Source organism: Syngnathus typhle, linkage group LG2 (genome assembly GCF_033458585.1).
Source record: "Syngnathus typhle isolate RoL2023-S1 ecotype Sweden linkage group LG2, RoL_Styp_1.0, whole genome shotgun sequence".
Classification (NCBI taxonomy): Eukaryota; Metazoa; Chordata; class Actinopteri; order Syngnathiformes; family Syngnathidae; genus Syngnathus; species Syngnathus typhle.
Genome location: NC_083739.1, coordinates 23,874,012 through 23,901,071, shown reverse-complemented (window position 1 = coordinate 23,901,071; position 27,060 = coordinate 23,874,012). Strand labels below are relative to the sequence as shown.

At 41.9% G+C, this 27,060-nt stretch overlaps 2 protein-coding genes across 2 annotated transcripts in view; one reads left to right on the top strand and one right to left on the bottom strand.

The window, feature by feature from the left end:
- scn8aa (sodium channel, voltage gated, type VIII, alpha subunit a) overlaps positions 1-14,343 on the top strand; it is a 153,501-nt gene extending 139,158 nt beyond the window's left edge. The window contains exons 22-27 of the mRNA XM_061272695.1: positions 4,654-4,938; positions 5,204-5,257; positions 6,020-6,157; positions 6,233-6,337; positions 9,379-9,649; positions 10,855-14,343. Coding sequence (XP_061128679.1) covers positions 4,654-4,938; positions 5,204-5,257; positions 6,020-6,157; positions 6,233-6,337; positions 9,379-9,649; positions 10,855-12,014 — 2,013 coding nt within the window. The 3' untranslated portion in view covers positions 12,015-14,343. The remainder of the gene's footprint in view (positions 1-4,653; positions 4,939-5,203; positions 5,258-6,019; positions 6,158-6,232; positions 6,338-9,378; positions 9,650-10,854) is intronic.
- A 7,160-nt stretch (positions 14,344-21,503) lies between these two features.
- LOC133150577 (glucagon-1-like) lies at positions 21,504-22,793 on the bottom strand. Its single transcript, XM_061273221.1, has 4 exons — positions 22,175-22,793; positions 21,992-22,091; positions 21,755-21,907; positions 21,504-21,632 (listed from the first exon to the last, which is right to left on the bottom strand). Exons 1-4 carry the CDS (start codon positions 22,215-22,217, stop codon positions 21,593-21,595), a joined length of 336 nt encoding a protein of 111 aa, XP_061129205.1. The 5' UTR covers positions 22,218-22,793; the 3' UTR covers positions 21,504-21,592.
- Positions 22,794-27,060: the final 4,267 nt, after the last annotated feature.

Sequence of the window (27,060 nt, the reverse complement as noted above, 5' to 3'; positions counted from 1 at the left end):
GTACTGTATAGCTATTCCCTTTCAGAACATAATCCAACTGTTGCTCAAGCTAACCCTTAATCCATAAATATTACTTGGATTGGGGACCCCTGGTTTAGAGTCTTCAATGAATTTAACACAAGTGGGAAGAGTGCCCAGTGAAAACATATACATATGTCCACCAAATTTCGTGTGCATTGCTGAAAGTGGGCTGCAAGATTTCTGGGGTATGTTGCAGCTCCCAAAAAGGCCTTTTATTTGTCAGAATAACAAAAGACTGCGATTTAGAAAGAGCCTTCTTACGTCCTGCTGCTTGGGCCATAATAAAGTTGTTTTTAGAACCTCCCAACCTTGGTGAGGAAGAAAAAGAACTTATAGTTAAAAGCTAATTATTAGGAAGCTTGTCAGCTTGCCTAACAGTTCTTATAAAATATATTCATTATCGCATACTGTTGGTCAAAACTCACACGTTCTCATGCGCCCCCACTCCACCTCTCTTAGTTCTCACCACTTTTGGACTGTTGGTCTAAAAAAAAAAGTCACTTCACATCTTCACTTCTGCCCCCTTCAGGCCCACATGTGTAGCACAGTGCTGCATCCACCCCACCCTACTCCACCTCACCAAACGCCCGCCCTCCCTACTCTCTTGTCCTACCGTTCCTTGACTAACTCTGCCTCTGCTGAAAGCTCTGTACACTCTCTCCTGGGGAGTGTTAGACAAGCGCTCCGTCACAGTGTTGTTAAACAGTATATATTTGTTAAACTTGCCCAGTGATCCACTTCATCTAATTCCACTCATTCCATTTTGGTGGCCACCTTTATGAGGCGCAGGCAGAAGATTGGCTATCCTCGGCTGCCATTTGACACAAGCACCATACAGCACATACAGCAACTGCACAGGAACTGAACGGCCCTGTTCAGTCTTTCACTCTGAGTTTTGGGATAAGAACGACAAATAGTGTTTTGGTTCCGCCATAAATGACAAACCAGCATTGGGAAGCTGCATGCAATCATCAAGTGCATCGAGGCTCATTCATCCAAGTTGTCCAATAACTCAAATGCAATGTGTATGAGCAGGCATTTAAGGCCCCGGATAAGCTGTATGGATGTTACACTAGTCATACATTAGATGCTTTTCTAGTGGAATATATAAATAAGACATTTGGCATGGGGGTGGGGGTTAAAAAGAGACAAAAGATGCAAATAAACCCTGCTGTATCAGTTTGACCGACCACAATGTTGATGTTCACCTATGAATATCTAATATTAACATTTCGTTTGAAGTGACCAATGTCAATGCTGAGCAATAAATAAATGAATGGGGATGTGGATGAATGGAGAGATGAAAGAGATTATAGTATGGGATTTGTAATAATGATGACAAAAAATGGACGTTACTGTGCAACATGGAATTTATTATTATTCTCGTTATTATTATGTTCACCACATGGCACTAATCCAACCACATTTCAACACCAGTGAGCCTATTTCAGCTCAATGAAATAACAATAAAATTGTAGTTCTTCTTTAGTGGTACATAAAGTGTAAATCCTGGTTTATCTCTGCTTCTTCACCTTGTTTCTGTTTTGACCAATGCAAGTGCAACCCCTCCAACCTTTTAGCCCAGTGTGGTACTGACCAATCTGCTCGTTTAAATGTACTTTAAATGGCAACAAAGCCACCAAACATGTTAGCAGCCATTCTACCATGATCTCCTTAATCGCTCTCACTCTCTATCCACTTATTTCTCTATTGATTTATTAAGTTGAGTAATCCTTGATATTGTACAACGCCATGTAACACGCATGTAATAGAACTGTTGTTGCACATTATGTGTTTTGAAAAGCAATTTTCCCTCTTTTTTGTTTTTTATTCCTCTGCCTTGCAATCAAGCATATTGGGGAAAACAGTTGATCTGTTGTTTACATTGCAACAAGAGCCTTTCTCTCAGCAAGATGCAACAAAGATATTTTTAATGCATTGATACAGTCAGTGCTTATTTGTGCACCTTGGCAGTGGTGACGGTGGCATGCTGAGAGAACAGAGCTCCAGAGAGAGGGAATATGGCTTCACAAAACAATGACATGCATGCTCAGTTGTCGGCCTGCCATTATACAATAACAGCACTGCTATATTAGAATAGCATTCAGAGAAATAGACTGCACTGCATTTGGGCTGGTTAAATTTCAGTTTTTTGGGGGGAATGCTAGAGAATTGTGTGAATTAATTGAGCTAGTCATGAAACTAATTTATAGTGAGAATTTTGAGAGCTCATGTTTTTAGTTGGACTATGCAAGGTTGGACACGTCATACTGGTATGCCATACATCATCGATCTGTTAGAAATAATATAGACAGTGTCAAAATGGCATTATTATTCAGAATAATTAGAATTTGGAATCTTTACTTTAGGAAAAGAGGAATGATCCACATGGTGAGCTAATACTGAAAAAAATGAGTAGAGCACAGTGTATACTGCTTTAGTATTAAAAAGATACTATATACCAGAGGTGGGTGCCTCAGTAAATGTTGCCATTCTGTCATTCACCACAAGCCTGCCCACACGTCAGACACTGTCAGCTTGTCATTATTTCAAGCTGCACCAAAAGCGTAATGTCAGTCTGTTACGCCATCATCATTATTTTACCCGAATCTATGTAAACTTTGCTAAATTACAGTTCGTCACCACTATTTTAGGACCGTCAGATCTGCTTCTTCTTTGGCGGTATCAGGAATGAACTACTTACTCCATCACATGTATTCGCAGCACAAACAGTGTATCGGTGCCAGAAAAGAACCACACCTCGTACTGATGTGAAAACTAAAACAAAGCTATTCCATTATATTTACAATCAGTATTTACTGTCAATATTTACAATCTTTCCTTTCACTCAAACATTCAATAAGTAAAAAAATTATACCGCGGCCACCTTGAAAAACAGTAGTAGATAAATTGAAGATGAGGAAAGTCCATGACATGACATGACACTCTGGTCTTTGTCTCTTGCGTTTTGTTTCACTTGCAAGACATTGAGCAATAGTGTTTAGCTGTTCTTAACAAACCTACACTGTCATGTCATGAGAAATTACAAAATAATATATTTTAATCTTTTACATCTTAAGCCTCAAAACTTGAGTTAAACTGTACATTGATAAGAGCTTGACCACGCCGCAGCTCTTGTTGTATACTCGCTTCGTTAGCTCCGTCCCTGTAATTTAATGTTGAGAAGGAAGGCCATATACCTTGGCTCCAAAAATTCCATTAACGACGAAAGTCATTGTTTCTAGGACAGACGGTGGTTGTTGCACCACAAAACACATGAAACAGGATCCGTCCAATCACTTGACTGACTCCAAAAAGAGCTGGATCGAGTGCTGAATTGCCATACCCTTATTGTCCACATAGTACTAGTCTGCCATATTTCAACACTCTGAGACTAGTTCAGACATGGGCAAACTACGGCCTGCGGGCCACATCCGGCCCACGGGGCCGTTTAATCCGGCCCGCCAATAATTGAATAAATTGTATTATTAATTTTTTTTCCCTGCAATTACTATGTTTCTCCAGTAGATGGGGAAGCGCCTGCCCGCACATTTACTCCCGGAAGCCGTGTCCGAAAGCTCGGTGCACACTCACAAGTGCGCGTACGTACTAAGTAGTACGGACCTGGCGCACTGCGCGCTCTATTTCCATCAGTGCCGAATTTTGAGTATGGGCTGTGTCGTCAGCATTCTTGTAATTCGCGCGCTGAGCTTTCAGATAGAGCTTTACGCTAATGCCACCCACAAACCTTCCCCTGGAATCCTTCCATTAAAATGAGTGGCCCGAGGAAAAGAAAGGTGGACACTGAGTGCCGAGTAGTTAAAAGAAAAGTGGACAATTTGGCTCGACCTACGTCTGTGAACAGACGTTCAGCCACATGAATGTCAACAAAGCCCATCACAGATCTAGGTTAACTGACTGACACCTCAACTCTATCCTAAGAATTACCACAACAAATTTTACTCCAGACCATGATGCACTAGCAAAAAAGTGAGACCAACAAAACTGTTGATGTCTTTATTACTTTATTTAGATGTATTCTTTCACTGATTCTTCAAGATGATGTATTGGGTCAGAATGTTTGCCATTTGATGTGATTTCGCCTCATTAGATGAACGTATTTCATAAATCTGACCTGCAGGCGCTGAAGTGATGGAAACTATTATTCATAATAACAGTGTCGTATTTAATGAGAATCAGTGATAGTAGTTTTTTGGTGAAATATTTTTTTTAATGCTGTTAATAAATGCATTTGTTTTCAAAAAGCTTTTTTTGAATATCCATACTTTACTACCTACTAAAAGTACAAACCTTTTATGCAATGACCTTTTACATGTGATTTCTATTACTTCACACAAACACTACATCCATCTGCTCCTGGTTCGGCCCCCCGGTCAAAATTTAGAACCAAATTCGTGCCGCCAGTCAAAAGGTTTGCCCACCCCTGGACTAGTTCTACTCGATAAAATATTACTTAAAAAAATTGTGTCTCCTCAACTACGTAGAAAAGCATTTCGGTGGTGAATGTATGGTCATAACAGAATGATGGATCTTGCCAAAAGGTTGAAATGATTTTGCTTGTGTTTCCTATTGCTAACACTGTTGTATCCTGTCTTTCCTGATCTGGTTTAGGTGGTAGTCAACGCCTTGGTGGGAGCCATCCCTTCCATTATGAATGTCTTGCTGGTTTGCCTCATCTTTTGGCTGATTTTCAGTATCATGGGGGTCAACCTGTTTGCAGGAAAGTACTACTTCTGTTTCAACGAGACCTCCGAAGAGTACTTTCCTGTTGACGTGGTCAACAACAAGACCCAGTGCGAGGCCCTCATTGAACAAAACTTTACGGAGGTTAGGTGGAAGAATGTCAAAATTAACTTTGACAATGTAGGTGCCGGCTACCTGGCCTTGCTCCAAGTGGTGAGAGTATACCTTCTGTTGGCCTCACTTTTTTGTAAATTGCCATCATTGTCTCATTTCTTTGATTTGCATCCACAGTTACATTGTGTGTATTGAGTGCTTCTTTGCGCATTTTTTTTCCATTCACAACTTGATAAACTGGACATGCATCACCCTTGGTTTAAGTTTGGACATTTGCTTTCCCTTTTAACGAAATGTTGGCTTGCCATGGTGTTTTCAGTTAGTAATCTTTATCATCTTTCTAAACATGTCTGTCTTTTCAAAGGCCACATTCAAAGGTTGGATGGACATTATGTATGCAGCTGTGGATTCCAGAGAGGTACCTTTTATTGTCAATGTCACTACATTTGGAATAACTATAACCATCATAAAACCGTTATTAACTTCACAGGCGTTTTTCCCTATACACATCACAATAGGTGTTTTGTGATGTCAAAATCCCCCAAAGCTCAACATTGATAGGACGCTTCATACCGGATTTCTTGTCTTTCTAAAATGATCCCATTTTTCAGGGTCTCTCCTGCCTACGGGTGTGTTCTTGCCCCGTATAATGCTGAGCCAAGTATGGCCTTTGTTAGCTCGCCAACTGAGGGTGAACCACTTGCGAGACACTTGTACTCGTTCGAACAGTGTTCAAGGTCTGGGGGCTGCGGCTCAGGCAGTAGAGAGTCATTCAGAATCCGGAGGGTCGGTGGTTCACACCCAGCTTGGACCAAGTCACGTATCGTCGTGTCCTTTGGCAAGACACACACCTTGCGGTCATAAATCCAATGGCACAACACAAAGTCAATCATTGAGCAGCGCCTAGATCTTTATGCTTCAACATAATGTTTATTCAGAGGGGATGCAGGTTGTGTTTCAACAAAGTTAAAGTAAAACCTGTAACGTTGCTAAATATTGCTTCAAAGAAGCAGCACTTTGAAGTGTTTCAAAAATCCAAATAAAAAGGCAAAACGTTAATCATTTAATTTTGGCTAAAATGGGGGTCACGGGAGGGGTTCATATTATGTATCGTGAAAAAAAAATATTTGGTTGAATTCCAAAGTTGAACCACTCTGTGACCTTCCTTTCTTGCTCTAAGGTGGGAGATCAGCCAGACTATGAAGTTAACATCTACATGTACATCTACTTTGTGGTTTTCATCATCTTTGGCTCCTTCTTTACCCTGAATCTCTTCATTGGTGTTATCATTGACAACTTCAACCAGCAAAAGAAAAAGATAAGTCTAACATATCTTTTCTCTCTTTAAATCATGGTACAAGATTATGACCTGATGTTTTTTTCTGCCCTTTACTTCGGAGGTCAGGATATCTTTATGACAGAGGAGCAGAAGAAGTACTACAATGCCATGAAGAAACTGGGCTCCAAAAAGCCTCAGAAACCCATCCCTCGACCACAGGTGCAGTATGCCCTTCCCCCCTTTCTTTAAGATAATCCTTCTTTGAAATTTTACCACGCAATAATGTAAGTCAATACAAATCTATCTATTCAATTCATTCACGCAACACAAATATGATATTTGTCTTACTATCATATCCCCCCTTCGAGCTGCCCAACTCTAACCAAATTGGTTCACTTTTCAGGATACGTAGACACATCATTGAGTATACGCGATATTGATATGATACAATATCAGCACAAATTACATACTACTTTTATGACTTATTTTGTATTACTGATTGTTGTAAAAATTATATTACTCAAACAGTATATATCACTATAGTCAGCAACAGTGGGTATTTATGTTATGTGATATTTGGGTTACTGTATGTTGGAGCATAAAACAGAGGTGCTTATAGGTAGCAGGACGTACGTATATTCATTTCATAAACTATGGGTTAGTAAATGTTTGAACTGCCTTTGAGTGTCTCTGTTGTTAGAACATACACCGACACAAGTGACGACAAAGACCTGTGAATTGACGCACGCCGCGAATGATCAAACGGATTTATTATTATATCATTATTATTATTTTATTTATTTTTTGTTTTTTGCGAGGGTCGGTCAGTGTGCACTGGCATAAGTGGCTATCGGGAAGAGCGGCACTGATGACAACCGACATCAAATACATGACTACCTCGGACCTACGATAAAATGTCTTTTGTATAGCAGTGCCACAAGCAGGAGCAGAGGATAAAATGTTTGGAATTATTGAGAGAGGTACACATTGCTTGCAGACATTTTGATGAAAATATTACAACCCAAAAATATTTTGGGTTTGTGTTAAAGCTCTGTTTTACAAAGTCATCGTCCACTTTGCATAAACACATCACAATTCTGAAATACTTGAGAATTTAACTGGAGACAATGGAATCTATTAATTGCTCAACTCCTCAGCGATTGACAGGTGATGACAAGTTTTATCAGGTGTTCAGCTATTTTTTTCTGAGCTTGCCTGAATAGGAACTACAAAGTGGGCAAGTACTTCAATATTGAGTGGTGAATCTACATCACAACAAAAAATTCAGATCAGTTTGTATTTGCAGGCCTTTGCCTTTCAAAGGCTACTGCATGTAAATATCTTGGATTTAGATGACATGGGATATTGCAAGTACAGTAATCCCTCGCTACATCGTGATTCGATTATCGCGGCTTCAGTGCATCGTGTACAAATAATGGAAAACATTTAATCTGTTCCAAGCAACAACAAAAAAATCGCGCCTTTTTAAGCATTTTTTCATTTGCGCATTTTTGTCCGATCGCGCAACTGCAGCGCACCGCCGAACGCGCAACTGCACCACGCTGGTCGCATTATTGTGACAGAGCCGTTGCTGAAATTTAGAAGATATTTTTAACGACCTGATGTACTTTTCAAAATTTAAGTGGACCTCAGTGCGCAGGGAGCTTAATTTTGTCCGATCACGCAACTGCAGCGCACTGTCGAACGTGCAACTGTAGCGCGTCGCCGACCGCGCAACTACACCGCGCTGGTCGCATTATTGTGACAGAGCCGTCGCTAAAATTTAGAAAATATTTTTAATGTCCTGATGTACTTTCCAAAATTTAAGTGGACCTAGTGCGCAAGGAGCTTAATTTGTTTGTGCCTTCTTGTTTTTATATTGTGTTGTTTACTTGTATGTCTATCGTGTAATATGTCTCGTCACCGTGGGATAGAGAAAACGTAATTTCGGTTTCTTTGTGTGTCTTGACATGTGAAGAGATTGACAATAAAGCTGATTTTGACTTTGACTTTGTTCCAATCGCGCAACCGCAGCGTGCCAGGCGCTCACTGTCGCATTGTTTTTTGTGTTTGAGGATGGCTTTACTGCTCCCACTTGCTTCCTTTGGAAGCATGATTAGAGTTGATCCAATCCTCAGAGTAACGAGAATGTAATAACGAACAGAGTCAGTTGGCATGCGGGTCCTCTCCGCTCATCTCGTGAGGTTCGACAACCGAATTTTGTCCAACATCCAAAGCAAAAAAATCTCAAATTTTTTGTTTGAATTCCAATTTTTTCGAGAACCGTAACGTTTGAAAACCGAGGCTCCACTGTAGTAGTATTTACATGTTTGAAACCGTTATTTAATGTTCTAATGATAACATATGCACTTATATGGTTTAATATACACTTATTAATACACAAGCAATGTATGTGTCATAGAATGAGTGGAGCTGGGCAACCAAATGCAGCTTGGACCTGAGTTTATTGAGGGAATTCAAAAGACAGACGAGAGGCTCGACTAGGGACGAGAATAACTGAAAAAAAAGACAAGACAAAGACAAGAAAGACGAAAACAATCCGACAGGGGAGTAACACGCAGACAGGACTTAAATACCAGACATGTCACGAAAGGCAGGTGACGGTAATTTTCTAGATTGTGAGCAGACACAGGAGGGGAGGGGAGACGCGAACAGAAACCATGGCAACTGTTAATGTTGATAGATTATTTTGATCGTATGATTATGTTGGAATGTAAACTATAATGATGAACCAAACTCGTCCTGTTCTCACAACGCAGTAAAATAAAGTGCTTGCATACTCTGCACTAGTTCTGTTTACTTTAGATCGTAAAACACCCCCTGCTCTAATCTCACCACCCTGCTTTCTCTCAATAAATATGCTCTTGTAAGAGACCAAAGACAGACTGCGTTCGAACATCTCTGTACGAACGTTTCTCCACTTGCAAGTTCTAAAAAGGCCTACTGTCTCCCGTGTAGTTCTTGCAAATAAGTTAGAATGAACACCACTCTAACAGCAACATTAAAACAAGGAAACAAACGGAGACGGATCGTGACAGTATATTAAAAAAAAGGGTGACACTACTTTGCGGATTTTCTCATATCGCGGGTGGTCTTGGAACCAATTATTCACGATAAACGAGGGATTACTGTATTCAACATTTGAATAAAGTAAAGCAAACATTAAGTTAAACGACACAATCTTGAAAAATAACCTCAATAAATCCATACACACTGTAATCTCCATTTTGTCTCCACAGAACAAGATACAAGGAATGGTCTTTGACTTTGTCACACAGCAAGTCTTCGACATCTCCATTATGATCCTCATTTGTCTCAACATGGTCACCATGATGGTGGAAACGGACGACCAATCAGATGAAACAGAGAATGTCCTCTACTGGGTCAACTTCATCTTCATTGTGGTCTTCACCACGGAATTCTTGCTGAAGCTCTTTGCTCTTCGCCACTACTACTTCACCAATGGATGGAACATCTTTGACGTGGTGGTGGTCATCCTGTCTATTGTTGGTGAGTTGAGGGGCAGAGACATTGATGTCTATCAAGCCGTTTAGTGTGACTGACCAGAGTGCAGTTTGGAACAATCTTCATCTACGTCTGGGGTCACCAACACGGTCGCCCGTGAGGACCGCATGAGTCGCCCGCAGGACTGTTCTAAAATTAGCTCAAGTAGCAGCACTTGTCAGTGAGCTGTATCTATTTATTTTACAGTCAAACCTCGGTTTTCGAACGTCCTGGTTCTCGTACAAATCGGAATTCAAACAAAAAATTCAAGATTTTTTTTGCTTAGGTTGTTGAACAAAATTCGGAGGTCGAACCTCGCGAGATGAGCCGGGAAGACCCGAGAAAACCCGACCCCGCGGCCCGCATGCCGACTGACTCCGTTGTTATTGTATTTTTGTTACTTGTTTGGATTGTATTAACCCATAATCATGCCTCCAAAGAAAGCAAGTGGGAGCAGTAAAGCCATCCTTAAACACAATGACGCTCTTAAAGCAATGCGTCAGTGAGCGCCCGGCGCGTTGCGGTTGCGAGATCGGACCAAATTAAGCTCCCTGCGCACTGAGGTCCACTTAAATTTTGGAAAGTACATCAGGACTTTAAAAATATTTTCTAAATTTTAGCGACGGCTCTGTCACAAATATCACAAATATCACAAGATATAAGGACGTGAACCCTGAAATGTAGCAACTGTGTGCACAGTCGCCGTCCCGCATGCAGTCCCGAGTGGTCTGGGTACGTGCAATGTGAAATCTTGGAAACTTAACAAAGAGGGCAGCCACAATTTCTAATATAGTACTTGTGTTGGAGCAAGCATTTAAATGCATGCACTTGCACAAACATGACCAGATTAAATTCTTGTTTGCACACGCTGAGAAAGAGATCATATGAGACCATTGTGGTCTGTCTTAAGCCATAATTAAATTCATAATTATGTAACAGTTACTGTAACAGTGGCCGTAAATTTAGGAATATTCCCTGATAAAGATTTTCAGAATTGGCAGCTAGCAAACATTTACTTGGTTGTTGTACTTGTATTTCACTTGGTGCTTGAGCAGGCACTACAGAGGGCCAATGATTTGTCTACAAAAAATTAATTCCAATTATGATTTTTTTTTTTTTTATAAAGTCTTCCATGTGTTTATACTTGCTGACACCCATCTATGGTACTTGCTGCGTTTTTACACGAGTGTGTTTGCTGTTCATCCTTATAGGAATGTTCCTGGCCGACCTTATCGAGAAGTATTTTGTATCTCCAACGCTCTTCCGAGTGATCCGCTTGGCTCGTATCGGCCGTATCCTGCGTCTTATCAAAGGAGCAAAGGGCATCCGAACGTTACTCTTTGCCCTGATGATGTCACTTCCTGCCCTGTTCAACATTGGCCTCTTGCTCTTCCTGGTCATGTTCATCTTCTCCATCTTCGGCATGTCCAACTTTGGCTACGTGAAGCACGGTGCCGGCATCGACGACCTGTACAACTTTGAGACCTTTGGCAACAGTATGATCATCCTGTTCATGATCACCACTTCGGCCGGCTGGGACGGCTTGCTTCTGCCCATCCTCAACTACCCGCCGGACTGCAATCCCAACTTGGAGAACCCAGGCACCTCAGTCAAGGGCGACTGCGGTAACCCCTCAGTGGGGATATTCTTCTTTGTCATGTACATCATCATTTCCTTCCTGATTGTGGTCAACATGTACATTGCCATCATCCTGGAGAACTTTAGCGTCGCCACAGAGGAGAGCGCTGATCCACTGAGTGAGGATGACTTTGAGACCTTTTACGAAATCTGGGAGAAGTTTGATCCCACTGCCTCTCAGTTCATCACTTTCGCCAAGCTGTCCGACTTTGCTGATGCACTGGAACACCCGCTTCGTGTCCCGAAGCCCAACACTATCGAGCTGATTGCCATGGACCTGCCCATGGTGAGCGGCGATCGCATCCACTGCCTGGACATTCTGTTTGCCTTCACCAAGCGTGTGTTGGGCGACAGCGGTGAGTTGGACATGCTGAGGCAGCAGATGGAGGAGCGCTTTGTCGCGGCCAACCCCTCCAAGGTCTCCTATGAGCCCATCACCACCACGCTGCGCCGCAAACAGGAGGACGTCTCGGCCAGGATCATCCAGAATGCCTATCGCGCTCACCTCATCCGCCGCGGCATCATTTTCAAGCGCCACATGTTCACTAACAACAAGCTTGAGAATGGCAGCACGAACCAGGAGAAGAAGGAGAGCACGCCATCCACCGCCTCGCTCCCTTCGTATGACAGCGTGACCAAACCAGACAAGGAGAAGCAGGACGACAACAAGGAGGCATGGGCCAGGAAGGAGAAGGACAAAAACAAAAAAGATGAGTGGGAATCTAAGTGTTAGGCACCATGAGACTCTTGAGCCCCACCGAAGTAGAAACATTTGCAAGTAATAAAATCTGAGAAAAACACTGGGAAAAAAATGTTTACAGACTCCTGAGGAAACACGGTTTCTTATGTCATCAAAGACAGCTGAACCAAACACAATCAGTTTACTGTGGAACTTTGCTGCATAATGACCAAGCTCTTAGAGTGACTCACAACAGTGTGCTGGCCATGACACACACGCACGCGTGCACACACACACGCACACACACACGCACACACAAACAGATATTTTTGGGGACCAACCTGCCAAGGCACACAACTCTTCTGGTGAACGAATGAAAGAATAGCAACGTCCCTGCCACAGCAGAGCATGTCAAGTCCCTCTGCAAAGCTTCCATGCGAGAACACGACTAGAACTGCAACATCAGTATAAAAGAAGAAGAAGGAGAAGAAAAAAATCAACCACACAAGCGAACAAGCCAGCTATTGGGCGATGGATGGATGGATGGATGGATGGATGGATGGATGGATGGATGGATGGATGGATGGATGGATGGATGGATGGATGGATGGATGGATGGATGGATGGATGGATGGATGGATGGATGGATGGATGGATGGATGGGGAGCAGAATACTGACATTTTTGACTGTTTATTTTGTTTATCTTGTCTATGCCTCGTTGCAACATTACATGATTCAAGCAGCAAAAAATAAGTAACATCAAGCTCATGTCACAAGCGCTTTCATCTCGGTTATGCTGACATAAGGAAAAGACATTCAGATTTTGGTCTTGGTTTTGGGCTGCAGAAGACTTGCTCAGATCAATAATAATAATTATTGTGCTTGTTCAATGCATAGAAATGACTTGCATGAAGGCATGTTTTGATCAGGAATCGTGCATGAGTAATCATAGTCCACAAGACACTAAATGCTAATAACTCAGCAGAGGTTTCACAGTGTGACATGGAGGCAACTGCCCACTGGAGCTGATGAACCGGCTGTTTGGTAACGTAAAGGTTTTTTTTTTCTGCTCTGCATTGAAATGTCGGCGTCAAAGAGCCAGAAGTCGACCCTTATGTTGAGGATGCGGGGATTGCATCACTTTTGTCGTTGGGACAATGTTGTATGTCACAGAGTTTGCGGTGTTTTGATCTGGGGTGCTCAAAGAATAATAGAGTAGCCCTACTACTGTTGTAGCCCTTGTAGACAGTAGAGGAAGAAGACGCGTTTGATTTCCTCTTTTTGTATTCGTGACGGATATGCATTAGAGTTTCCCAGCCAATGAGGCGTTATGTAATGTCACATTTTTCTGACAATTTGAAACCACGGTCTGGGAGATTGTCTTTTCTCCACAAGGCTGGAGAATGACGCAGCCCATCACGTAGTGTGTGCGGGGTTTGCACAAAGCTATCCCAATTCCCAAGCACTAAGCCTTGTCATGCCAAGCATGAGTGGAAGGGGCATAAAGGGCTTTTGGTTGCTAGAATCCGTGGGCTATGTCTGCGGTTGATCCTCAACAACAGAAATAACTGCCATGTTTCTCTGTGTATCATTGGCACCATCTTTTTTCACACACGCTTCCAATGAGTCGGACAGAGGTGATAAAAGCAAGACTTCCTTCTGATGAACATCAGAAGACCTCACATAGATGCAGCTACCGTGTGTGAGCAATCAAAAGAGTTTTGTGGAGAAACGGAAGGCTTTGTAAAATCCAGCTGCCTCTTGAGGTGTTCCTGCCATTCCTTTTGTACGTGCCAATCGACGGACCTATTTCTACGCGGATAACTTGCCCAGCGTCCAATACCATTTTGGTGTGTTCAACACTGCCGACCCCACCCCCCTACAAAAGGACACCCTTTTGTCTGTACCATGAAACCAGGTCTGTTTACAGCATGATGTCTCCCAATAGTTTGGCTGTTGCACACTGAAAACAAATACATTCCCAATGAGAGAACCACTGGAGCGAGCTGCGCCATCCAGCCGAACAGCGCTCATCTCGGATGGAACCGATCCGATTGACTCGCTCACCGCGCCAACCACAAACAGACAAAAAGACAAAAAAAAGAAGATGATGTACAGCGCAGGCGACAATGTAAATGGCACAATCGCTGGAAAAGAATGACTTTTGTGAGAGAAACTATAAATATTGTAACATACGATTTTATTTTATCTGCATGCTTTGTTGTGTTTTTGTAAATAAGTAATTTATCACTGTTACTATTACTAATCACACAGAAAAGAAGAAACATGACAATATAGAATGGCCTACAGCTATCCCTGTTGACACGTTTGTACCTTTAGAATTTTTTGAGACACTTTTCACTTTTGGTGACTGGATCAAGAAAAAAGATGATATATATATATATTTAAATATATATATATATATATATATATATATATATATATATATATATATATATATATATATATATATATATATATATATATATATATATATATATATATATATATATATATATATATATATATATTTAAATATATATATATATATATTAGGGGTGTAACGATACATCGATACACATCGATTAATCGATATAATGCTTTACGATTTATTGGCATCGATGCTAAACGTAAACATCGATTTATATCGCCGTGTTTGACCTTGGACATTAGACGCGACTTTATTTTGAAATCCAGATCATTGTTGCTAGCTTCCTCTTTCCGGGAGCGCACTGCGCGTGTTGTGTCGTGAGCAGAGCACGCACGTGAAAGGGGAGTCGACAACTACTACGCGGCTCCTGGGCTGGTGCTATGGCTAGTGTCTAAAAAGACGAGGAAATTTGCTCCCCTCTAGGCTTCAAGTCATTCGTGTGGAAGCACTTTGGATTCCAAAGAAAATATGGCTCAACGGACAAGACACGTGCAGTTTGTAAATCCTGCCATGCGGTGATCAAATATTCAGGGAGCACAAATCTCGCCGCATATTTAAAGAAAAAACACAACATCAAAGTTCAGTGTTAAAATAAGCACTTTGTATACTGCAATACTCTTGTAATTTCCTAAATAAAGAGTTTGCAGTACCTTGTTGATTTTGCGTATGAATTGTTATAAATCAGGATATTGTTCTATATTTTTTATTTAAAAAAAAATATCGATCGTAGAGCACTATATCGCGATATATCGTGAATGAATCGCAGCAGGCTTTAAGATATCGGCAAATATCGTATCGTAGTTCTTTGTATCGATATTATATCGTATCGTGACAAAACCCGCGATTTACACCCACAATATATATATATATTATACAATATGAAAAGATTTATCTGTGTATACATATACGTATGTCTATATGTATATACATCAAACAGAAGAACATGGTTTCTTACATACATTTTGATTTCCGTGCAACACGTTCGGTAGATGTTTCAATGTTCGTAGAGCGGGGGAGCTTGTTTGTTTGAATTGTAGCCTGATCATGACCACAACAATAATGTTACCAGCACATCATTCACTCACCACACTGTGCTCACTGCCCGTCTCTGCCACTCAGCGGGTGTGACTCATGCACCTCCCCGACCGACCATGTATAGCTAGCTGACCTGCCTACCTTTTACACTCTTCCCACTGCCACCGTATACAGTGCCATGGGCAACTCAACCTCACCTTTTGTTTTGTACTGTGTTCCACTCAATGGCATGTGCCTTTTTTCTGCTTTATCTGAAATTTGGATGTCTGCCACACCTGAAAACCATTAAAAAAAAATATTGATCTTGACGTAAAGATGTGGAGATTGAGGCTTTGAGTGGAGCAGTGTGAGCACAACATGCATCAGGGATGTGGAGTCACAAATACAGCCATGCAGACACCTCACTTCATCTCAGTATTCAAGCGTGTGTGTCGTTAAGAGAAAAAAAAAAGCTAAGTCAACAGTGTCCTGTTCTTCTAGTGCTATATACAGTATGTGTGTATGTGTCACCCACTTGGCTTGTGAAAAAGAAGCTTGCCTTTGATACTTCTCACTTAAGTTCCTCCACTTTTCTCTGAAATTTATTTTTGTAACATTATTAATTAATTGATTATGGAACTCATTACTTTTCTTTTTTTAATGCATGGTTTATTTATTATGGCCATATTTTTCCTTTCCCTTGAAAAATGAACCAGTGTTTTTTGTTTTCATTTGTCACCCCGTTTTAAAACGTGAGGGGAAAAGGATAAACATTACAGTATCAACCAGTTAAAGAAAGAATACATGAAAGGTTGTCTTCATTTGAGCACGAAACTTTTTATTACCAATAAAGCAGCCTTCCAGTTCAAAATATGTGCATCTTTCATTATCTATTCACCATATTGACTCTTTGCTCTGGACAAATATGTGACTTCATCTTTTTTTGAAAAACACCATCAAATTGGCTCTAGCAATAATTTCGAGTGGCAGCCACCTTTTTCCTTTCAACTGTTTGGCATTTGCAATGCAAAGAGCCATGACGATCACTAAGCATCCTGTGAAATGCATCTGAATGCTATTGTAGTTGCAGGCCTCATCTTGTAAAGAGTTTATTGCTGGGGTGGGCAATTCTGGTCCTCGAGGGGCGGTGTCCTGCATGTTTTATAGGTCTCCCTGCTGCAACGCACCTGATTCAAATAATCAGGATTGTTATCTGCAGATCTTGCTAACCACTTGAATCAGGTGTTGCAACAGGGAGACATAGAAAACATGCAAGACACCGGCCCTCGAGGACTGGAATTGCCCACCCCTGGATTATTGAGTTTGTTCGAAGGCCCATGGATTATTTTACAATTTGTTGGCCATCATGAAGGTAAATTGGCTGTGAAGCAATAAATTCATGTTGAAATGTTTGTAGTGGGATTATCTTTATGGCATGGTCTCTGTTCATTGTGGGATAAACAACTGATATGGTGATGAAACAGTGTACACCAACATCACATATATAAATATTGTGTGACCAATAGAACATTTTATAGTGTGTATCCAAAGCACCAATCAAAACAGCCATCACCACCTCTTTTTCAAAAAACTGGTCTGCTCTTGAGCAAAGACTATAATAATGGAACTGGCTGTTGGTACTTTGCGCTTAACAGAGTGCAGTGAGACCGATGTCTTGCCTGGCTCTTCTGTGTTAAGTGCTATAATTAGCTCTCCTGTATGGTTTGAGTCAAATTGACCACTTAGATAGTATTTGTGGTGAGACAGGAGTCAACATAGAATTAAAAGCAATGAAATGCACTTCTAACCGTGTTGCTAAACACTACTCATCGTTTTCAATCCATTAACAATAATATCAAATTATCCCAGGGACGTATTGGCTGCTGATCCTGTAAAACAAACCTCAGGTGGTTCTTAACATGAAAACATTAAGAACCACTGTCGCTGAGGCTGACCAGTAACTTATTTTTATGCAAACTTTTAATATAGTTCTTCTATTGCATTTTCATTAACATCAAGTGTCGGGAAAAACCCACCCTGTGTGACCAAGACAGGGAGAGGAGAGCAATAACAAAGAGACAAAATAACAAAGTTCTCGTCAAAGAGAACACATTGCATCTGCATTGATTTTTAATTGTATATTAATATCCATCTTGGTGTCAAATTTAGGAATTGAGGACCACACCTAACCACTCACCCTACCTCCTTCATCATGGCTCTGTATCGCTGTAGGTGACCGTCTGACTAGGCAGAGGGGCGGGGAAGAAAGGGAAGGGAGGTGCTAGACTGGATCACTGCAGTGCAGCAGTTGAAGCGGAGTCAAAAGCACATGCATGCAGTGCCTCTATCACGGCTGCTTTGGAAAACACAGCAAATCAAATAAGAAAAGAAACAATATCCAAAGATAGCAGCGATGACATTGATTGAGTGCCAGACGAGGATAACTGTACTCCGAGGCTGAGTGGAGAAACAGGGTCATTTCCGTCATTTGTTATCTTAGTTGTAATACACGTATTATGCAATGTTCTGTTCTATTAGGGGCAGTATTTGATAACAAAATGACTTGATTACGCTTCTTTATGGTTAGTTAGCGTAACTGAAAGTGCTGATTGAACAAAGATCTGTGATAGATGCTTCTATTTTGCTTCTATTTTGCTTCTATTTCTATGCTTGCATGTTTTCTTTTCTGCTGGAGGAAGCGTAACTGAAAGTGCTGATTGAACAAAGATCTGTGATAGATGCTTCTATTTTGCTTCTATTTCTATGCTTGCATGTTTTCTTTTCTGCTGGTCCTCCAGCTTTCTGACACAATGCAGATACATACATACATGTTCAGTGAAATCCAGATTCTAAATTGTGAATGTGACGGTGTCAAATTTGGGGAGTGCTGGATGTGAGAATGTGCCTTTTGAAACCACCATCTCAATCCGATGTAACTGCAAGGATTACAATGTACAGTAGTTATGAATAAATGGATAAATGGATAGATGGATAAATGGATAGATGGATAGATGGATAGAGACAGACAGAGAGCTTGACTGCGACAGACAGAGAGCTTGACTGCGACGACAAAGTTATGTTTGGGCTCAGCTGGCGTCCCCCTCTGATTGCCCCTACCCATTCCAGTCCTCCTAGAAGAGGGCAGGCCCTACGATGAACTCCACAACCGCTTGGTTATTACCTTAGAACGTAAATAAGCACGTTCCTGAAGTAAGACATAGGAGTAGTAGGTTCCATCATTGTTGTATTACAAAACGGTCCATGACAAAATTTGTCGATTGTGTGCCTAAACGCCTTTCCCCCATGTTTAAGCTAGGGTACTATCATAACAGGTTTTCCATTACAAATGCATTGTTTCAAATTCAGACACATTTCTATTCATGCCAGTGAGTGTAGTGTATCACATGCTCTCGTACCCTAATGGGCTAACTAAGGACATTTTTACACTTTGGTTGCTTCTAAATTTATCAGACAACACAAGTAAAAATCAACTCAAAATAATAAGGATAAAATACATAACTTACATTATAATTAGCACCATCAACAGCATTTTTTTTGTAAGAAGCAAGGTAAACACCCCCGCCCCTTATAACATATTTTATTCATATCCGCACATGCTGCAGCCCCTGTGTGCTATGCTATGCTGTCCCCCAAATGACTGTCTTCTTCAACACAAAATCATAAAGTTTTGCCTAAATGTGTGTCAACATTGTGTTCTGCACTATATAAACAAAGCATTCACGCTCGCAAGGTGACTTTTCCACTCCAATTCATCTTGAGCACATAGCTGCCATTTGGTGAGTAACAGCTCTCCCTTGTGGTAGCATAAGAGCATCAACGTAACATTTTGTCATCCTTCTGCAATGAAATAACCATCCATCCATTTACCGAACCACATGGGGGTCGCGGGCGTGCTGGAGCCTATCCCAGATGTCAACGGGCAGTAGGCGGGGGCAATGTTCCCTCTAATTTTTCATGTATTTGGGCATACACACAAGCTCCCAGAGCAAACTGAGGACTACTGTGAGCAACATCAGATATGCACGCTTTATCTTTAAATAAGTAATTTGGTCCACTTAAAAAATGACAAAAGTCTGAAAAATGGGATGTGTAGATGTTATACAGTATGTGAGAGTCCTGCTTTGGCCATGGGAAGAGTCCTGCTTTGGCCATAGGAAAAGTCCTGCTTTGGCCATGGGAAGAGTCCTGCTTTGGCCATGGAAAGAGTCCTGCTTTGGCCATGGGAAGAATCCTGCTTTGGCCTGGCTGAGGGTCCTGTTCTGGAAGATATGAGACATATACACCTTTCAGACATAACATTTTGCTCACATTAAAACATTCACATTTTGCACAATGACTTGTGCTGTAGCTTGTGATACAGGGCAAATTCCTGTAACACTTTGTCTGTAAAATATCCAATTTCACCATTTTTCTTGGCATTTCTACTACCCATAAATTATCTAATAGTAACAACATTTAATGATTAATATCCATAAAGACAAAATCTTAATAACCGTCACTAGAATATGCACGAATCTGACTTAAATTTTACCTTATTTTTCACGTCTGTCCTTCTCACTTCTCCAATGGTTGTACACTTTGTCCAGATTGATGGCTTCGTCTGCTTGTTGCTTTGACTATATGCGCATGCTGGTCCAAATGTGTCACTTCAAGACGATTTCTGAATTTTGTTTTGATATGATTCCTTAAACTAAATCGTCTTTCACAGTCGGAAGCTCGAAATGTAACACAAATATCCACAAGCTGTGAGATCTCCTTTAGCTCCTCACATCTAAGTCAGTCAAGCCGGGGCCAGCCGGGGCGGCGCCCCGGTTAGGACTACCTGCGCCCCGGTTGAAAAAAATCGAGCTTTTTCGATTCTTCATTTTCATGCCGTTTTTTTCTTTCGGTCTTGCGCGAATGTGCTTGCGCTATTCTATGTGCGCGATGTTATCCATTCACCGTTTGCCTCCCAGACCCGGATGTTGTTTTAGCGATCAGCGAACAGCGTGGGTGATGTTCGATTTTTTTTCCTGTGGGCGCGCGCCCCTACTGGAAAAATTCCTGGCTACGCCACTGATCTAAGTAGACCTTTCTCACTTGAAAAAGAAAAAATCTCAAAAATCAATTTGTACATACTCCGACAGCCATTCCATCTTAAAAGAACTGCATTTCTTTTTTACTGTGGCTTGGTGAGTGGATGTATCGCTGCCTGTTCGTTTCGCCATGATGCGGGGTTTGTATTAGCATCAATTAACCTGCTAGCTAACCTGCACGGCGCATATAGGCAGGGCCCAGACGCAAGCACCGTCAATGCCATGATTGGCTTCGTACCGTAAGTGAACCGTATCGTATCATTGGCTGGACACCTGTCACTCACTGAGTGAGAAACAATATTATTGGGCGAATTAATTAGATTAGGTCTAATATTAATATAATATTACAATTGATATAATATATTATAATATATTATAATCTAATATTAATTAATACGTTATGTTGATGTTTATACACTGGATAGATTTTCATTGGAACATTGGGCGGGGGACACCCCGAACCAGTTGCCAGCCAATCGCAGGGCACACAGAGACAAACAACCATTTGCACTCGCACTCAGACCTAGGGACGATCTGGAGTGCTCAATCGGGCAACCAAGCATGTTTTTTGGGATGTGGGAGGAAACCAGAGTGCCCGGAAAAAACCCACGCGGGCCCGGGAAGAACATGCAAACTCCACACAGGGAGAACCGGAATCGAACATGCACTCTCCTAACTGTGAGGCGGACGTGCTATCTAGTGCGCCATCGAGCCACCGGCAATGAAATATATTTTTTGTATATATTCATCCATCCATTTTCTCAACCGCTTGTCCTCACGAGAGTTGCGGTTGTGCTGGGCATTATATTTATTGTATATTTTACCAAATACTACATATTAACTAGAAATTAGAACAATGAAACATGCATAAATATTGCACACTGGGAAGACTTTATTCTCAAATTGAAATTGAAAGAATATAATTCAGTTAAAAAAAAGTAGAAAAAAAACAGATTTGAATACAAATACAAAATATACATCTTTTAATAAATCAACAAATACTACTACTACTATTGCTATCACTTAGAATATTAATGGAAAAATACATGACTTCATGTGAATATTCCTTCATACATCATGAAACATGCTCTCACGCTTCTGCTGTGATTTGGAGAAACTTTCCGGGACATCTGTAATAAAAATGCAAAATGTGTTATTGAGTAAAATAATCAATCACTTGGAAAAATAGTCAGTTTTCCCTCAAACTGTTATGTCTCTGCTCCATTTCTACCTTTGACAGCTTTGAGCTTACCCTTCTCGCTTCGTGGTGGTCAGCCACGCCACAAAGTCTTTAGCCTTCATTTTATCCAGGTGGCCAGTCAGGTCATTGGTGAAGGTTCCTTCGGAATGTCTCTTGTAGTTCTCGATTGTGTTTTGCTCTTTTTCCATCTCATACGAACGCCATCTGTGGAGGGCAACAGGATTAACTTTCTTCACCGATGACAAGCTCTAAACCATTACCTTCTCATGTTTACAGTCATTTAAATACCTCGTTAGGTGACTGCTTTTATCCAGCAAAACCTCCATACAGGTAGAAAAGACGATGGGGATGAGCATGCACCACATGAGAAGGATCATCCTCCGATCTCCTGGTCAACATATGAGCATGCTGGCATTTCCTTACACTTTCTTCACTGTTTGTTGGTATTTTTTTAGAAGTACAGCAACTCACCTTGGGCAGCCTTTAATGAAGTGCAGCACTGTCTGGTGGACATGAAGCCAGAGAGGAGCTCTGAAAGTGGACATACAATGTGGTGATCGCTTTATATAGGCTGCAGATGTCATTCGGGGTTCCACAGTCACCTCCCACAGATGATCCATCCACTCATTATGGATGGATCGGAAACACGGTGGCACCCACCACAGGTCAGTGGTCAGAACTCAGCCTGGCTTTTTTAGAAAGCACCAGGTGTGAGGAAACAACACATCCTTAAATGCAATCTTCATGTGAGTTTCATGATTTTTTTTTTTAATGCAAACTACCACACTGGATTTGACATGAGCTTTCATTTAAGAGGAATTATAGCCAATTTAGTCAGAAATTCTCCATTTTCAGGAGACCATTATTATTAATGTGATTATGTAAACAATATTTTTTATTATTTGGATAATCTTTTATATTATTAATCCAGCCTACACAGTTAACACCGCCCCAAATGATCTATCAAAACGTGATTTGAGAAGTTGTGATTAAATATTTTATATTTTGATATTACCAGAGGTACACATTTCTCACTAAAGCCATCGAAAACATACCAACCATGATCTTTGTGAAATATTTTGTTGTACTATGTTTGTTGGGCAGTGGCGGTTTTAAGAAGGTTTACCTGGAGTGGCAGAGGAGTGCCCCCCTCCACACACACACACACACAAAGAAAAAAAAAGAGGAAATATATATATACAAGTGGTATACTGTACATCTTATAGTATCAGTAAACATCAAAGGACAATTAAAGCTGGAAGCAGATATGAATGGGCCCTTCCACTCATTTAATGTCGAGCCCTCAACATAATCACCATTGTACTGCCCACATTTAACTGATTAGGCTAAGTTTCTCAATTTAGTTTAGCCTGGGGGTCGGCAACCCAAAATGTTCAAAGAGCCATATTGACCCCCCCCCCCCCCCCCAAAAAAAACATACTTGTCTGGAACCGCAAAAATCTAAAAGCTTTTTATAATTCAACATAAACTGTCAATACATGAGCTGTATGCCTACTACGCCCGCACTCCAGGTCCGCGAGGAGGAAGTGCGGCAGATGTTCCGGAGACAGAAGACCAGGAAGGCACCGGGCCCAGACGGCGTGTCACCTTCCTGCTTGAAAGTCTGCGCTGAGCAGCTGGCGCCCACCTTTGCACGGATCTTCAACCGTTCTCTGGAGCTGTGTGAGGTGCCCTCGTGCTTCAAGAGCTCCACCATCGTTCCAGTGGCCAAGAAGCCCGCCATCACAGGTTTGAATGACTATGGACCCGTCGCACTGACATCTGTGGCCATGAACTCTTTCGAGAGGTTAGTGCTGAACAGCCTGAAGGAGGTCACGGGCCCCCTGCTTGACCCCCTCCAGTTTGCCTACCGGGCAAACAAGTCAGTGGATGATGCGGTCAACATGGGACTGCACTACATCCTGCACCACCTGGACACCCCAGGAACGTACACCAGGATCCTGTTCGTGGACTTCAGCTCGGCGTTCAACACCATCGCTCCTGACATCCTCCAACAGAAGCTCATCCAGCTTGCGGTGCCTGCCTCCACCTGTCAGTGGATTACCAGCTTCCTGACCAACAGGAGACAGCGTGTGAGGCTGGGGGGCATCACATCTGACACCCGGACCACCAATACTGGAGCCCCTCAGGGGTGTGTCCTCTCCCCACTGCTCTTCTCTCTCTACACCAGTGCTTGCGGTGCTATACCTGGGGGGACGCGTGTGACCCTGGGGAACAGGCTTTTTTTTTGGCAGTACTAGAATAAAGTGTAATTGCGCATCTACTACAGCAGGCGGCAGTGGCGCTCTCATTGTTACTTCTGTCACGTTTGCGACTGCAACATTTTACGACTTACAAGACAAGTTAGGATAGTCACGGTGGGGAGTGGGGGGCGCGAATAGTTTTCTTCTTGCTAGGGGGGGGCGTAACAGAAAATAATTGAGAAGCACTGCTCTACACCAATGATTTCTCCTCAGGTGACACTCCTGTGAAGCTCCTGAAGTATGCAGACGACACCACTCTCATCGGACTGATCCAGGACGGTGATGAGACTGCGTACAGACAGGAGGTGGAGCGGCTGGTCCACTGGTGCAGCCAAAACCATCTGGAGCTGAAGACCGTGGAGATGACATACTATTCTCTCCACAGACACCTTCAAGTTCCTGGGAACCACAATCTCTCGGGACCTGAAATGGACCGGCCACATAGACTCTGTCCGGAAGAAGGCCCAGCAGAGGCTGTACTTCCTGAGACAGCTCAAGAAGTTCAACCTGCCGCGAGAGCTTCTGAAGACCTTCTACACTGCCATCATCCAGTCTGTCCTCTGCACCTCCATCACTGTCTGGTTTGGATCGGCCTCCAAACAAGACAAGCACAGACTGCAACGGACAATCAGAACTGCAGAAAAGATCATTGGAATCAACCTCCCATCTATCCAAGACTTGTACCTGTCCAGGACCAGGAAACGTGCAAGGAACATCTCTACAGACCCTTCTCACCCAGGTTGCAGTCTGTTTGAACTACTCCCCTCCGGACGACGTTATAGAGCTCGGTACGCCAAAACCAGCAGACACAGAGACAGCTTCTTCCCCCAGGCTGTTGCTCTGATGAACTCACACCACTCATAGAGTCTCAGAGTCATTACTGTGCAATAACATCCTGCTCTTCACACCTTTTTGAATTCGTCTACACCGTTCTGCGTAGCGTCCTGTACTTTTACTGTCTGTACTGTCTGTATGCACACTGGCTCTTATTTGTTGTGTTATCTGTTTATTTATTATTTATTATTACTCTTATTATTTATTGTTTGTGCCTTTTTGTTTATGATGTTTTTTACTTTTGCGCTATGCTTGCTGGCTCCGTTTTGCTCCTCTTATTTATTGTGTTATCTGTTTATTTATTATTTATTCATCACTCTTACTATTGATTGTTTGAATTTTTGCCTTCTTGTTTTTATATTGTGTCGCGTACTTGTATGTCTATCGTGTTATGTGTCTCGTCACCGTGGGATAGAGAAAAACGTAATTTCGGTCTCTTTGTGTGTTGTGACATGTGGAGAGATTGACAATAAAGCTGACTTTGACTTTGACTTTTGCCATTATTCACATGTCCTGAGAGTTGTTAGTCACCTAAATGTTGAACAGAGGGTGTGTTTGTACCGAAGTCAAATTCCTTGTTTGGCACGCTCAAACATGGCGAATAAAAACTCTTGAATCTTAAAATGATTAAGTAGGCTACAAGTACAAAGCAATAAAGCGACGCTAAACGTCGCCCCTGGATATCCAGCGGACTTTGTTGTACAGCAGGAGATCGGCATATTCACTGTCAACTTCATCTAGCGATTCACGGAACTGGCGGTGGTTTAATGCTTTTGCGATTATTTTGTTCACAATATGGATGACAAGGTTCATTACCTCCATACACTCCGGTGGGAATGTTTAAGCACACAGCGCCTCTTGGTGCAATATGCAATGGACAAACTTTTCCGACCCTCTCATACTCGGTGCGCCGTCTGCAGTGACTGAAATCAGGTGGCCAGTGTGCATCTCTGTCGTTTAAACTTTGCATCACAGTCTTGCAGATGTCCTACCCCCGTGTTTGGCCTTTTAGCGGTATCAATTTCTTCTTGAGGCCCATTAGAGTTCACGTACCTGCATAGCAGAGCTGTCTGTTCGATATCGGTCACGTCACACGACTCAACACAGGCAATTGAGAAAGCTGGAGCTGAATTGATGTACTTGATTTGCTGATCGGTGATATTGTTCGCCATTCAAATTATCATTTCCTTCACTGTTTTTCTGAATGTTCTCAGTTTTGTTTTTGAAGTCCGAAAATAGGCACTCTGATATTTTAACAAAATCATGTACTCGTCATCGGTGAATGGTTTTCCGCGCTTTATTATCTCCCGGGCTGCAACAAAACTTGCAGCAGTAGTAGAGTTTGGAGATGCTATCCATTTCTTGAAAATGTTTTTTCGTTCCTCAAATTGCAACTTTCCTCTCAGTTCCATCTGGTTGATCGGCAGCAAATTTTAGCATGCTTTAGCTGAAAATGTCGCTCCAATTTGCTCTTCTTGTCATATTTGACAACTTCTCATTGCAAATCATTCAGGCAATCCTTCAGCATTGGCAATGAAAGCAAATAGTTGAGTCCATTCTTTCTTAAACCCTCTGTTCTCATCAGCAATCTTTCTCTTTTTGCCTTTTGAATCCATGGCCTGTCACTCGCACACCTGTTTGTTTACAACTCGCCTGTGCTATGACGCAATTTCGCGCCATTCTGAAATTCTGTATTTTTAATATACAGTGGAGCCTCGGTTTTCGACCACAATCCGTTCCAGAAGGCTGTTCGAGAAGTGAATCGTTCGAATTCCGAATCATGTTTTCCCATTACAAATAATGGGAAAGCATATATCTGTTCCAAGCCCAAAAAAAAAAAAAACACGCCTTTTTTTTCATTTGCGCATTTTTGTCGGATCGCGCAACCGTAGCGCGTCGCCCACCGCGCAACTGTACCGCGCTCTTCGCATTATTGTGACAGAGCCGTTGCTGAAATTTATAACATTTTTAATGTCCTGATGTACTTTTCAAAATTTAAGTGGACCTAGTGGGCAAGGAGCTTAATTTGTTCCGATCGCGCAACCGCAGCGCGCCGGGCGCTCACTGTCGCATTGTTTTAAGAGTAGGGGTGTAAATCGCGGGTTTTGTCACGATACGATATACGTAATATCGATATAAAGAACTACGATACGATATTTGCCGATATCTTAAAGCCTGCTGCGATTCATTCACGATATATCGCGATATAGTGCTCTACGATCGATATATATTTTTTTTAATAAAAAATATAGAACAATA